The sequence below is a fragment of the Erithacus rubecula genome (genome assembly GCF_903797595.1).
Source record: "Erithacus rubecula genome assembly, chromosome: 10".
Taxonomy (NCBI): domain Eukaryota; kingdom Metazoa; phylum Chordata; class Aves; order Passeriformes; family Muscicapidae; genus Erithacus; species Erithacus rubecula.
This window is the reverse complement of record NC_136662.1, coordinates 5,619,724-5,634,675: the sequence shown is the minus strand read 5'-3', so window position 1 is coordinate 5,634,675 and position 14,952 is coordinate 5,619,724. Positions and strand designations below refer to the sequence as shown.

Genomic DNA, 14,952 nt, shown 5'->3' with positions numbered 1-14,952 from the left:
ACTTACCCTCATGTAGTGATGATGGTTGGTGCCTTGACACTACTGCTGTCAGCAAGTCTGGTTATTTGTTTTGCCAAGATCTTGACAGGGAAAGCTGCCAATGCATGCAGGAAGAAAGGCAAAACAGGATCATCCTCTACACTGAGTTTGTATAAGATTTCTTCATACCAAATAGCTCCTTCCTACCCAATAGCACCTTTTCCTATGAAATGTACTCTACCTACCTTAGTCCTTGCTGTAAAATGCGCACAAACCCAAAATGACAGTCTAACAAACAACAAAATCAAATTGCATTCTTGTTTAAAGGGATCCAGGTTCTCTCTTGTGCTCAAATTGCATTCTTGTTTAAAGGGATCCAGGTTCTCTCTTGTGCCCTAACATCAGTGGAATCAATAACAAAATTTAAGAAAATCAGGTTGTTAGGGAAAAAAAAAAAAAAAAAAAAAAGCCTTTTCTGTTGCAGACTGAGCTGAATAGCCTCAATAAATTAGCTGGTCTTTACTTGTGGCTTATTGCAAGATCCTTGTCCAGATTATTAAAAATGTGATTTTAATTGAAATGCTACAAGATAAACATCTGTAGTGTTCTTCTTAATTATGGGTTTGATTGTTTTTTGTTTGATTGGATTTGTTTGTTGCTTTTTGCTTTTACACAGATAAAAGCTAGTTTGTACAAAAATGAAAAATATATATCTTTCACACTGTATCCAGCTTACTCATATCAAATACTGTTTTATGGACTCCAGAAATCTCACAGATTCTGTGGTGAGCCTCTTACAGAAAGGTTTTATTCAGCACTGCTGAGGTCAACAGAATCTTGCTTTCAGATTTCATGTTAGTGGGGAAAGAACATTCAGTAGCTCCTCTGTTAAATTTGCTTTATTCACTGATCACTGCCAGCATATTCTGTTTGAGGGGATTCACACGAACTCAGCCTGTTCATTTACATCATCTTTGTTTTCAACTTCATGTATTTATTTTAAACACTCACCACACTCCAATCTGTGACCAGTAACTTTGTGATGTGCTTGTACTGACACCAGCAAGCACTTTGTTATTCCAATGTCAATAAAAGACATTCATGTAGCACAAGAGGAATTCAGGATTGTCAAGGAAGTGGTTTTGAAACTAGAAACTAAAACAACTCATTGAATGTAAAATACACATTGAAAGAACTTATCTTAACAAAGGTTATCTTTTGAAATGTTTCCTCTTATCTTCACTTTTGTTTGTTAGAAATGCACCTGTAATCCATCCACCTTGTTATTTCAGCACTTGTACATGCACATACCATTGGCCTTATTTGGGTGGCATAAGGAAAACAGCAACAGAGCAACAGATTTTGGTTCTTAATTATGGGGGAGTTGTCACTATATGAATAATAACACTATTATTTAAGGTAGGAGTCAATTACCACTTTCTCAGGAATCACACTGAAGGTTACTGCGTCCTAATTTCATGTTTGCTGGAAGGTCAAGAAGACCTGGGAATTTGAGACACAGTTAACAGGCATGTTATACTGGTGGTCTTAAGAGAGTACTGAAAACAGTGCAGCCAAAGTTGAACCATTACTTAATGAATCCACAACACACATGTAAGTGTGTGTTACTTGCAAGCAGTTACACAGCTTAGATTTCTGGAAATATGCAGACTGGGAAGAAGGTGGGGAAGTCATTCAGACCTGATTCCTAAATTCAGGAAGGGCAACATCAGAAGGTTAAATTTGCTCTTCTCAGAATCACAGTGCAATTGAGCACAAAAGAGCACTTACCTGCTTAAATGAGACTTTTCCATGGAAATCAAAGTTTGGTAAAGGGTGCCCAGCTCAGGAGCACTTGCTAAGTACAAAGAGCAGCTCTATTGCAGCCAAACCTCACATCCAACTTGTTGGGAAAGAGAGCATCTTGTCTGCTTCCAATTAATACAGCCCTTCATCTCTCTTGCCACTTTTCCTTTCAAGTCTCAAATCTCCATCAGCGTGGAGGAGTGGGAGGACACCAAAGACACCAAGGAGCAGCTGGGCTGCCGCGGGAATCACCGGAACTCGACGTGCAGCGAGCAGTCCGAGCACCCGCTGCTGCGCAGGAAGAGCATGCAGTGGGCACGGCGCCTGAGCAGGAGGGCCCCCAGGCACTCTGCTAAAACTGCTGAGAAGATCAACCAGCAGAGAATGAACCTCTACAGGAGGTCAGAAAGGCAGGAGCTCGCTGAACTCGTGAAGAACAGAATGAAGCACCTGGGCCTTTCTCCAGCAGGATACGGTACCGCTATTACAGTATTTCAGTAGCAACATTAGCATGGTGCAAGGTGAACTTGTAAGAAATGATGGAGCCAAAAACTGAATACTGAGTTTATGATAATGCTTTGTGTTTTGTTGGTTTAGGTTTGTGTTGTTTCTTTTTTTTTTTCGTTTAGCAAGAGTAACTTGGAGTGTTTTTGATGCATTCTATTATCACCCATTCCTGTACTGAGATGGAAGGCTCATAAGGCAGCATGTCAGTCACATTTATATTTAGTAGATGATGTGTGTATGGTGAATTTATAAAACGTCCCCCAGTCATGGAACAGCTGCACCATATTTCCACAAACCCCTAAATAAAGATGAAGGCAGGGCTGTTGTGAAGTTCACTCATGTGTCAAGGCGGGGAGTTGCTTGTATGTGAAGAATATTGCATTTTCCCCACAAATTTCAAAAATAATGCCAAATTACCATATAAAAGTCGTTTTTAGAAAGCATGTTTCACTAGGTCTCTAGATGCCATTTTTATCCATCCAATCATTCTCCAGCAAGGCTGGTGTCATGTTGCTTTTTAGTTTGTAGAATTGTTTTGGGGTTTTTTAAGGTATGGGCAAGACTTCTGGAACACTTTTTAACACTTGCACCACAGCTGAGTAGGTTGCCTTTCTCTGGCCTTGGCCCTGTGGCATGTTGGGTGGAAAACCCAGGACTATGGGGTCTAATTTCCTGGAAACACCAGTAATTTCTAGATATGTAAATACAGGCTCTTTAGTCCACACCCAATTTGGATAATTTCTATGCCTTCTTAGATATTTCTATACAACTCTCTGCAGAAAGATTCAGGGCTAAATATTTTCCAGGGGTTTCACAAATCACAATAACATTTGATCACACAAAACACAATAAAGTTTTGTAAATTTCATTTATATTTATATTAGCAACAAGAAAACTTTGTTGTATTCCTGCTTTTCTTTTCAAATTCTAATTAAAAGCCAAAAGTAAATACTCATTTCATTACTCAAATTTAGGACTATTAGATGCGATCTACAAAGCAGCATAAACTTAATAGTTAAATGTTTTATCTGATTACGTTTATCCAATTCTGATAAGATTAAAACCAGTCTCACTGCAGCAGCCCAAGGAGTGTACCAAGAGAAAATGATAGAAAAGATATTACAATGGCATCTATAAAAGTGTAGCTTAAAACTTAAAAATAAAAAATAACAGCCTTCATTTCAACCCATCATTAGGAAAACAGTTAAAAATGCAAGAGACATACCAATTTCCATTTATACAGTCTTCACATTCCAAGCCCTTGGAAAAGATGATAAATGGGAAATATAAATTAAAAAAAGGAAAATTTGGTTTATATTGAACAAATCTGGAAATGGATGAGAATGCCATACACCTGCATTTAACCTTGGCCATCATTTGAACTTGATACCAGCCAAGCACAGGAGTCCCTGCTCACCACAGATTTACCTAAGCTGCAGGAGAGATTGGTAATCACCCTGAAATTGGGTTACATTCAAATTGCTATGACTGAAAAGCCCAGAAGAGTTTTAAAACATGAGAAAACAGGATTTTTTAGATCAGATAACTCAAAAGATAATAATGCCAGGTAGTTTCAATGTGAGTACAGTTGAAAAGAAATGGCTAAACTTATTTGAAATCACTCTGACACCAGACTTCTATTACAGCTCCATGAACTTTGATCAAATTTATATGTCAGAAGTAATGCTTCTCACAGTTAATTTGTAAATGTAATTTATTTACTACTTTTTTTTCCCCCTGTCCTCTAGATGAAATGAATGATCACCAGAACACCCTTTCTTACATCCTGATCAACCCTTCTCCAGATACAAGATTAGAGCTGAATGATATAGTGTAAGTTAAAGCACACACATAAAAAAAGTCACAAGGCCTGCAAAAAATAAAATATGGAGACTTCTATTTAAGGAGACATCTAATTATACTATATATTTAAATACTTAAAATGCACATATAAATATACAATACATAGATTTGTAACGTTATAAACCTGTCATCCTCCTTTTACTCTGTATATTGAGTTGAAAAAAATCTAACCAATGCTACCACTGAAACTAAACTAAGCACCTTTAAAGTAAGTCTTTAAGTCTTGCTCAGGTCTTTTGAACATTACAAAACTATGCACTTACCCTGGTTTGCACCACAAAGTTTTAGTAACAGCTGTGATTTCTCTTTGTAGATACTTGATCCGACCTGATCCATTGACTTACGTTCCCAATGCTGGACCCAGCCGAAAGGACAGCTTCTGCAATACAGTGGGACAAGACACCAGGGAGGAGACACAGCTTTGATATGTAACTCACCACAAAATTCAGAGACAATTTTGTACTCGTGGTGTTTCCACTAACCATTTTGCAAACCGAGTGGTACATTTTATTCAGATTTTGGAAACAAAATGACAGTGGATAAGTGACCAAATGCAGAAATGTGGTGCCTAGAAACTCTGATTTCAGGGATTGTCAGGTCTGTGGCCTGTTCAGTATGGTAGTTGAACTTTGTCAGCCTAACAGAATGATGACACCCATTGCTATTTAACCCATATATGTCAGATCCCACCACATTTTGCTTAGATGCTCCTAAGCGTGTTTATGCAGGTGGCAGCATGTCAGTGACTGAGTTTCTGACTGACATCAGATTATCTGATGCCCATAGAGACACAATGCCTGATCTGCAGTACCAAATATGCTAATAACCTGAAGCTGCCAACAAGAATTCTTCTGTTGCAAGAATTCAGTCTTTGAAATAATTTTCAATCTCAGCCTGTTGCCCATTTTTATTTGTACAGATTACTTACAGTCCCATTTTAGCCTCCAGGACGTGGATTTTTGTTCCTTGGGCCTACACAGATCAGGTTGAATGACACAACCTGGTCACACTACAGAGGTTGAGACACATCAGTAAAGGAGGCCCCAGCTGCAGCAAAGTCCCTCTCATCTCAGGCAGCCCCCACACTGGCAAAAAACTGGGAAGTTGCTTACAGTGGTAGCTCAGGTGAAACACAAGCCTTTGAACCTTGGTGAATTTGCCTATAGAAGCCTGAGTAGATTATAACACAAAAGTGAGAGCATCCCTCTGCAACAAGCCCTTAACATTTTCATGAATATGCCAGAACTACAGTTGTCCAAAGCATTTCTTGCCTAGTCATCCAGATTACCCAAAAGTGCTACATTTTTACATGAAATTATGTATCTCATTGAAAATTAAAGAAATTTATGACCCATTCCACAAAATTAATGTAATTCCACATAGTGTGAAAAAGCATTATGGATCTAAAACCTCTGCTTTGGAAGCAGCTGCAGTTGGTCAAGCTTTCTACAGAATTAAGCTTTGCTGTCCATGATCTTCCAAGATCACTGTCACAAAAGAGGAAGAACATACTCAAGGTTTTAAATTCCTTTCTGTTACAAGTATCCACATAGAACTACTCATAGAATTACTACAATTTTGCAGGTGGTCTAATGTGGAAAAAAAGATTCTCTGAACTCCCTTGATGTCCTACTTATACAAAAAAAAGTCAAAACTGTTTATACTCTCTTCTATATTATACATTCTATTTCTGAAACAGTAACCACAACCAAGTTTCCCAGTAAGCAACTCCTGGATGTGAGGGTGTTTATCAGCATTTTAAAGATATTGAAATCAAGTCACTTTCATATTAGGAATGACAGAAAATTTGCTTTTACTTTCTGCCTTCCTCTTAATTATTTCAAGGTTTAACAATTCAGTGGTTCTGCTTAGAGTCCATTATTGCTCAGTGCTTTTCCACACTTCAGTCATTCACAAGTTTATTCAGAGGTAAAGTATTTCAAATGAGCACTGTGGGAAACAAAGAGACAATTAAAACAGCTGCACAGACTGAAGTCTACATTTTTTCAAGAACAGTATATGGTACAGGATCTTGTCCAAGACCTGTCATAGAAATTAGCCAGAAGAGTTTGCTTGTGCGGTGTGAATAACTTTTCTATTTTTAATACCTTCAGGGAGAAGACTCTATTCCAGTTGAATATTTTTTTAAAAAATACAAGTTTCTTTAAAAAGTTCATTCCAAAATATTAGGAGGATCTGTTGTTTTATACTGAAGGCTTCTTTAAAGGGGTCTCAAGGAGGCAGAGAAGCTTCCAGAACCATGGCTCTCCTTCAGCAGGCAAGCTGGAGTCACAGTTCACAGAAATTGCCTGTGTGTGTTTATAGCACACACCACTGATTTAAGGACTCTTGCCAAAAGGATCCATAGCAAGGGCTGAAGTCCTCCCATTTAACAGCCCATAAAGCAGCAGAAACAAGCAGTCAGGTGTGTCCATTTGCTCACTTAACTCAGCAGAATTGCTGCTCAGCTGGATTGAAATCATGGTATCTAATGTGACCTGGTATTTCTCCAGGCTTCATGAATTTCTAATTGCTCATTAGCCCCAGGAGATTTGCTAAAGCAAACACAAAGACAGCTGGAGACACTTGGAGTCCCTAAAACGAATGCAAGGCAATCTTTTGTGAACAAAACACTTAGTTCTCTTCAAAATCTGCTGAAGACAAGCAAGGTAGTAAAAACTAACAACAGCTTCTGATGAAGCAGAAGTTCTAATAACCTGTGAATAATGTACCACAAAGTTCAGCTATTCAGAATAATACTGTCTTTCATGTTGAAAGCAGAACAGGTTTGCTTCCTCTGGAATATCTTCACAGACAAACTGCATTCTAGTGAGATTTTGATCTTCCAAGACCAGCCTAAGCACCACTACATCAACCCTGAATGAGACAGTATGCACAGTCCCTCAGTGGCCAGGGAGGTGATTCTTTAATGGTTATCCTACAGACAATCTTATGTTCACACACTTTTCTCATCATGATTATCAGAAATGTAACACAAGCCTAACTGGACTGGAGACCAGACTGAAGAACAGAAATCTCAAGGCTCAGGGCTGGAGAAGGGATAATAAAGTTCTAGAAGGAACAGGGTCAAATGACTTGAACAGAGGAGTTTGGGCAGGCAACAGTTCACTCAGTAGAGAGAGAAATGTGGAGCTGTGATAAAAAGATGATTTCTATCTGTGCTTAACTGTATGTATTTTTCCTCCTGGCTCACTTCTATCAACAACCCAAAGATGCTCCTCTTCCCCAAAACTGCCTTAGCACAGCCCAAGCAGTTTGGTACCCAGAGTCACAGACCCAGAGAGGGAAGTGCTAGCTGATAATAACTGCTTCATTCTCAAGGGAGTGTCCAGCAAAGCCAGACCTACCTATGAAAATGTGTTACCTAGTCTGCAATAAAAATGTCACAACTCTTTCAATGGCATGCAGTGTGTTTCCTTAACTGATTCACTCCAATTCCTTGACACACCTGAATTCACATACAAAGTAAAAAGCATAAACTTCTTGAGCTTTTAAAACCTGCATGAATGAATTAGTGAAGCTGTGACATTTTGTCTCAGAAATTAAGAGTGGTTATTTCCCAGCATAGATATTTTCTCACACAACTTTATACCACAACTATATTTGAACAGCTTCCAAGTATAAAAATACATATTACTGAATATTACGCATCTTTATTTCCGATGTGCCAAAAAAAGCTAAAGAACAAATAAATTTTAGTCTTCAGCAGTGGAGAAAAACTGAAATGGCATCAAATGCAGCAGAGGTAACATGAAGTTCTCTAGTTTCTAGAGAGTTTGGAACACTGACATGAGATCTTGCAGCATTGAATTCTGCTTGATATCCAATGGAGACCAGCCACTAAAATCTGGAAATAGTTTAATAACATGAAGCAGCTCTATACAGATTCAATCAATTTGTACATCAAAGTTATAAAAATACATCTTCAAGGCAATGCTATAAATGTAGAATTTATAAAACAAAGCAATATGCATAAAATAAGGTTGCATATTCCTGATAGTCTGTTGGAAGCAATGCGACCCACCCTGAAACAGATACATAATGAACAGATGTCTAAAGAGCAGCACTTCAGAATTTCAGCCACTGTTCCTTGTGCATTATATAGAATATGCACTCCAGGGCTACAGGAAAAGAGTTAATAATTCACATTAAGTTATGAGAGATGACCCAGACTGCTTCTTTTCATTTTCTGAATTGAAAATCTTAATGTTGTTATATACTTAATTATTGCCTCCACTGCCAATACAAGGATGTAAGTAATGGCAATTCAGCACAAGTATAAACTCCCAAGAAGCTTAGAAAGGCAAATATTTCTAATTCATTAAATTAAAAACAAGCATTTGACATTCCTGTGAACTAAATTTTTTACAAAATCTGGACTTTAAACTGGTATGATTTGGAACTGGCCCATGCCAACCATGAGAGAGACTGGGAGGCAAAGCATGGAAATGAAAGAGTGAGTACTACTTCATGTGCATGAGACATCTCAGACAAATTGGGGCATCCTGAATGGAGCTGTGCACAGGGCTATGGTACCTTTAAAGCACACAGGTACAACATTAATGGGTTGATTAATCACTAGCACCCACACTACCAATTACTGATCAAAGGAAACTTCTCAAGATCACTCCCTATTTCTTTTATCCCTTCACTAGTATGGGCTGGCTGATGAACTGGTTCATTTTGCATGCAAGTCTATAGCTTTTAATAGTTTTAGCTTTGGTATTTATTCCTCTTAGGAGTTATAAACTCTCACTGCTTCCATAACTGTAGAGTGGTGTGGCAGACTGTACAGATTCCAAACAAAAGCAAGGAATTAGTATCACTATAGCCTTTTATTTGTACAGCTGGCAAATCTCTGTTAATGCAACCGATTGTGCTGCTTGTGCACTCAGCTTCAGGCTGTGGTGAAGCCTCTATTACCTTATCCTAAACAATCATGGAATCATTATGGTTGGAAAATACCTCCAAGATTATTTAGTCCAACCTTTCACCAAGCACCTCCATGCCAACACACTGAGGGCCACGTGCCATGTCCTATTGTTTCTTGGGACACCTCCAGCAATGGTGACTGCAGGACTTCCCTGGACAGCCTGTTCAAATGCTTCACAGCTCTTTCCATGAAGAAATTCTACCTGATGGCCAGCCTCAACAGCAGCAGTTGGTGCAGCTTGAGGCCATTTCCTCTCATCCTGTCTCAGGCTGCCTGACAGAAGAAGTCAATCCCCCTTCAGTGACCTCCTTTCAGGCAGGTGTAGTGCATAATAAGGTCTCTCCTGAGCCTCCTTCCCTCCAGGCTCATCAGACCTGTGCTCCAGACCCTTCACCAGCTCAGTTGTGCTCTGGACTCACTGCAGCATCTCAAAGTCTCCTGGGGGCTCTGAACTGGACACAGGATTTGAGGTAAGGTCTCCCCAGTGCTGGGTACAGAGGGACAATCCTTTCCCTGGTCCTGCTGGCCACACTGTCCTGATAAAAGCCAGGATGCCCCTGGCCTTCTTGGCCACCTGGGCACACACAGGCTCTTGGTCAGCTGCTGTCAGCCAACACCTCCAGGTCCTTTTCTGCTGGGACCCCATCTTCAGGAATTACTGAATAACCTTTAACTTTATTGCCATCCAGGTAATAGGACAACATGTGAGGGTGGAGTTTGTTTGGTTTTGCTCATCTTTGTGGGTTGTTGCTTTACAACTATGCATGGCACAATGTTCTCCACCCAGATGAAGGGTGTTCCCTTTATTGTTACCTTTATTCTTATATTTTGTTCCCAGATTTCAGAGTTGAGCTCACTATGTTATTTCATACACTATATTGTCAGCTATACAAGATGTCATGGCTGATGCCAAGTAACCAACATATTATGTCCAAAAAGACACATTGTTTTAAGCACAACATTCTGTAAAACTTTTAAAATTTTAGAAAATATTGTGTGACCCAACTGAGGGAGTGTTGTCCTTGTTAGCTGTATCTTTCACAAGGTAAATGCAAAAAGGCCTTGAAAGTCCAAATGAATAGGTACCCATTTGAGATAGAAAAAGTGTCCTGTTGAGGCATTGGACGAGTAATAATATTCCTCAATCAAAAGGTTTAAGACCAAATTCCTGTAAGGGAGCAATTTGCATTCAGTGGCTGCAGGACAGGCTCCCACTGTCTGTCAGTCCTGGGTGGAATGGAGCTGCACAGAGCACAGAAAGATGCACTCCAGGGTTCAGGGGTTTCTTTATTAATCACCATAATGCACATTTATGAAATGTCATCTGGGATGCATATAATGTATACTCACTTTCTCACTTCACCTCCAGCTGAAGTGTTTGGTGTTCATGTGATTGACACTTTGATTCCCATGATAGGGATTTGGACTGATACTTTCATCTTCTGAGGTTAGTAAGCATCATATTGTTTTTTATTTTACTATTTTCTACAAAGCTGAATGCCTTAAAATGTAATTTAATATATCACTAACAGGACATATCAGCATTTATTTTTCCTCATTTTATTACATCTCTGTGATAACAAATAAGTGGTATATTGTGTGTGAGATGTTCTTTGTATATGTGACCACAGAGAGTAGTAGCCACTGTGGGCACTAACTGAGATCTGGGAAATGCTAATGTTGGTTTTTCTGAAGAAGCAGTTTCTGCCCACATTTCTGGCACTAATTCCCCAGCACAGGATATCACATATGCTTTATTCTTCAGTCACATTGGAATGCCACATGAGTACATTTAATGGTAATCGGCAAATTATAAAATTAACATATTAACTTTTTAGTTCTTAATGAACAAGTTTTATTGCCTCATCTTTGATTTTTCTTCAGTAGGGTTGATTTGATCTCTTGCTGTATTTTAACGTGCTTTAAAAATTAGTCAATGCTTCATCCAAAAGTAAATAAGGTACCAATCAGTATTCACTCAACAAAGGCTTCTTTATGGAGGAAAAATTTTTTACTTCGACCCAATACAAAACTTAAGCACCTGATTCAGGATGTCCTTGGACCTTGAAAGTTATCATTACACAGATGTTCTGGTGTTACTGAGAAAACATCTGCTGCTTTGCCCATTGTCAAAGAAAGTTCCTAGGATGCTCCAGGATGGACCTTTCTGTTCTAACACGTGTGGTTCTTCTCTTGAAGTGCTTCCCAATACTGTATGTGCTCATGTGTCTCAATGTGATGAGATGTAATTATTTTATTGTACGTACAAGGAGAAAATGGGACTTTGTGTAGGTTAAACAGTGAATAGGGAGCTGGTACTATTTCTACTCCCTTTGCATGAAGACAAAACCCTACATAAACATCTTCCAAATGTATATATTTAATTGTTAAAGAGGCATTGACAATTTTTGCAGCCAGGTCTCCAGAAAAAACATAGCCAGTTCCTGAACAGAAAGTGTGGTATCTGTTACCTGGGAATTCTTCTTCTGATATGTACCATTTGCTGGCTTTATTCCGAATAGGGGTGTGCCCTTTCATTAAATGGCCTGTGAAATAATTCTGTGTGGAAGGTGGGAGAGGCCTGAGGAGCTTTTCAACCAGGTGCATCGTGTTGACAAAAACATCACTGTCTGTCTTCATGGCGAACCTCGCGCCGCTGCAGTAAGAGGCCACCCACCTCATGCCCATCAGAGTTTTAAGAGTTAAATTGTTGTAAGTGTCCAGGAAGTCCTGCTGGATAATATCATGATACTGCTCGCTTTCTCTCATCAGAACACCCTGGTGGATGCCCTGGGGGCTGGTGCCGAGCATGAAGAGGCGCAGGATGTCGGCGCCGGGCACCGCGGCCTGGCCGCCCCAGCTCCTGCGGATGGCGTCCCGGCGCTGCAGCTCCGCCGCCCGCGTCGACACCAGCAGAACCAAGAAAGGGGCTCTGCCCTTGCACTTCTCTTCTTCGTTAATAAGGAATGGAAATGACTCTGCTGGAGGGGCTGTGGGTTCCTTCACAGATTTCTCGTTTTCAGGTGGTGGTTCGCTGTTTTCTTTCCCTGAGACGTGGTTGAAAGTTGTCAATTTTTTTTTGGGTAAAGTCTTTTCACTTGCCATGTGAAGACCATTACTTTTAGGTGCAGCATCAAGGTAATGAGAATTATAAAAATAGGAAATCAAATATATTGCTGCAAAAGAGATGGTGACAACCAGGAAAAGACTTCTCTTGGTACATTCCATAGAAGAGAAGAATCCGCTAGAGTAGCTCATGTTGGCAGCTGTGAGAGGATGCACAAGAAGCACAGATATTTTGTCAGAAGAGCAGATAATTTGTAATTGTTTTCCTTTGTGACATAGGAAGATAAAAGCTACCTTCAGGCTTCCAATTCTTCAGGATTCCTTTCATTTTGTTATTGTTAAAAGAATGCTATTATTTCATTTTAGAATAAATTGCAGAATTTTTTTATCAAAGGCAATTTAAAAAAATTATTACATTTTCAGGCTTTTCTTCCTAGGAGAAATATAGTAGGATAGAAACAGTAAGAAGTAAATAAAACTAAATAAATACACTATTAAAAGTAATTATTTTATCAGAACAGAAATTATTCAGATCTATATTTAAATATTAAACTACATGTATAATATAAAGACAGCTTAAATTCTTGTAGGCTTTACAAAAAGTTATTACATAATTGAATAATCCAAAGTTAATGAAATATTATGATTGATTATGGATTCATAGTATTGGAGGCTATTATGACAAATCAAAAATGTGTTGCATGGCTGAAAATGACTGTCTAGGCTCTATAAAATATTAATGTAGACAGACTTTGAGATGAAGTGTCCCCTGCCAGCAACTATCTTAGTAAAGAATACTTGAAACAACTGTTTTAATCTAGATCCACACATTTCAAATGGCTTCAGCTGAAGGATCCCATCCTCCCTGACTGCAGACAGGTAAAGTATAAATACTGGAACTGTGCACATACTGTAATTTTGGGTAGTTCTTTGTGATTTCTATAATAGCCAGTTTCAAATTTTGGCTTCCTTCAATGAAACAATACAGAAATTTATCCAAGCCTTGGAGGTGCTTCACAAAAACACGACAGATTTAGGAGGACTTAAATAATCAGGAATCCTACCTGTGTTCCCATGGAGAATCTGAGGACAAGCTTACAGGTCCTTGACGTTCTATTTGATAAGGTAAAAATACTCTGTCACTTATAGCAATGAAGAGACAGTCTATTAAAAAAAAGATTGGATTTAATAATTATAAAAATGCAATAGAAATACAAGGAAATTAATTTATGCTCAACTATAATTTAATCTGGATAAAATAGATATTGTATAATCTAAATGTAGATGTGTGGTGGATAACCCTTGGCCAGAATATAAACACTCACCCACAAGCTGACCCCACTTCCCCTCTGCTCAGGAGGCCAAGGAAGGAAAACAGGATGAAAGAGTTCATGGGCCAAGGTAAAGGGCAGGAAGATCACTTACTGGATACCATCTAGGGCAGAACAAAGCTGGCCAAGATGAATTTTAAATACATTTGGATAGTGAGAAACACAAAAATAAAACTCCATAGCAGCTCCTCATCTTTTCCTGGGCTCAACTCAACTTCTTTTGCTGCCCCTTCAGCAGCAGAAGGGGGGTGGGGATTAAGGTCCCTCCCTATTCCTCCTCCTGTTCAAACAAATCTGCTCCAGTGAGAGCTCTCCAAGGGCCACAGTACCTCAGGGAATGTCCAGCTGCTGGAGGTTGGCAGAACAAGGGCATGAGGATATTCTGTGGTAAACTGGTCAGTAGTTTAATGCAGCTCACATGTACCACACCCCTATAAAACATCAAGAATACCACAAGTAATAGCTTAGCTCTAGCAGTCTTCCTTATGTTTTTAGCTGTTTGGAAACTATATTTTGGCATCATAACTTAGTAAACATCCAGGATCCAAAAAACAAGGTAATGTAAGAAAGAACGTTTTCACTATGACATCAGAAGTCGAGAGGCATTTCTGTGCCATTAACTGCTTTACTGTTATTGAAATGTAAGAATTTCAGCACATGAAAATAAAAGAGCAGAAGGTAATTTTCAATGTTCTAAGTGTAGTTCTGTACTGCAGTTTTCTTGATGAAGCTAAAAATATTTTGTCGAAGTCTTTGACTTCTGTTAGTTTTGAGAGTGCAATTCCATTTGATGAAATCCTGGTTCCACTGTGGAAAGAACAGAAGCTTCTAAGAAGACCTTTCTAAGAGGCAGCTGGAATATTTATTGTTTCAATTTGATTGAGTTATTACAACATTAGTAGAAAATTCATGCTGCTAAACAGCCAAGAGTATCTATGTATTCAAAAATAATTATAGTTTATCTTGCTTATGACTTTAAAATGCCAAGAAGCTCCCAAAATGCAATACTCCTTTTCTATTAAAATTTTCCACAGAAAAAAGAAAAATACTTTAGAAATAAATGCTTACTCACAATAATTACCCATACCATTAAACCAAAACAATTATAATTATGAAAGTTATTTTTCTAGAACCAACTGTGTATCAAAATGCAGTGTATATTAGGTTGCCTTGGGATACACTGATTATTCAGATGCACATGCATTTAAATACATTCAGATTTTAAAACTACTTCATATGTGCTAAACTTCCCCCTCCCCCCCCATTATTGGACCTTATTAAAATAATAAAAAATAAGAAGATGACTGAAAAGGAGTAGAGAAAAGCAGGAAAGGCATTAGAAAAAAAAAATAATATGGTACTGTTTCTCTGCAACAGATGACAGCACCTCCTCTAGCTATCCCTGGCTTAGCCAAGGCAGCTTTGGGGCAGGTTGGCTGAGTGCCC

At 38.8% G+C, this 14,952-nt stretch overlaps 1 protein-coding gene and 1 pseudogene across 7 annotated transcripts in view; one reads left to right on the top strand and one right to left on the bottom strand.

The window, feature by feature from the left end:
• KCNT2 (potassium sodium-activated channel subfamily T member 2) overlaps window positions 1-4,834 on the top strand; it is a 109,736-nt gene extending 104,902 nt beyond the window's left edge. For all 5 annotated transcript variants that reach the window (XM_079313484.1, XM_079313481.1, XM_079313483.1 and 2 more), the window contains 3 exons: window positions 1,960-2,260; window positions 4,041-4,125; window positions 4,469-4,834. In XM_079313484.1, coding sequence (XP_079169610.1) covers window positions 1,960-2,260; window positions 4,041-4,125; window positions 4,469-4,580 — 498 coding nt within the window. In that variant the 3' untranslated portion in view covers window positions 4,581-4,834. The remainder of the gene's footprint in view (window positions 1-1,959; window positions 2,261-4,040; window positions 4,126-4,468) is intronic.
• Window positions 4,835-8,316: 3,482 nt separating this feature from the next.
• Window positions 8,317-14,328, bottom strand: LOC306805605 (beta-1,3-galactosyltransferase 2 pseudogene; annotated as a pseudogene). 2 transcript variants are annotated; one of them, XR_013777956.1, is made up of 3 exons: window positions 13,836-14,328; window positions 13,240-13,339; window positions 8,317-12,608 (listed from the first exon to the last, which is right to left on the bottom strand). The product of XR_013777956.1 is annotated as a beta-1,3-galactosyltransferase 2 pseudogene (transcript). The 2 variants fall into 2 exon arrangements; XR_013777957.1 differs by lacking the exon at window positions 13,836-14,328 and adding an exon at window positions 13,601-13,671.
• Between the last annotated feature and the right edge of the window lie 624 nt (window positions 14,329-14,952).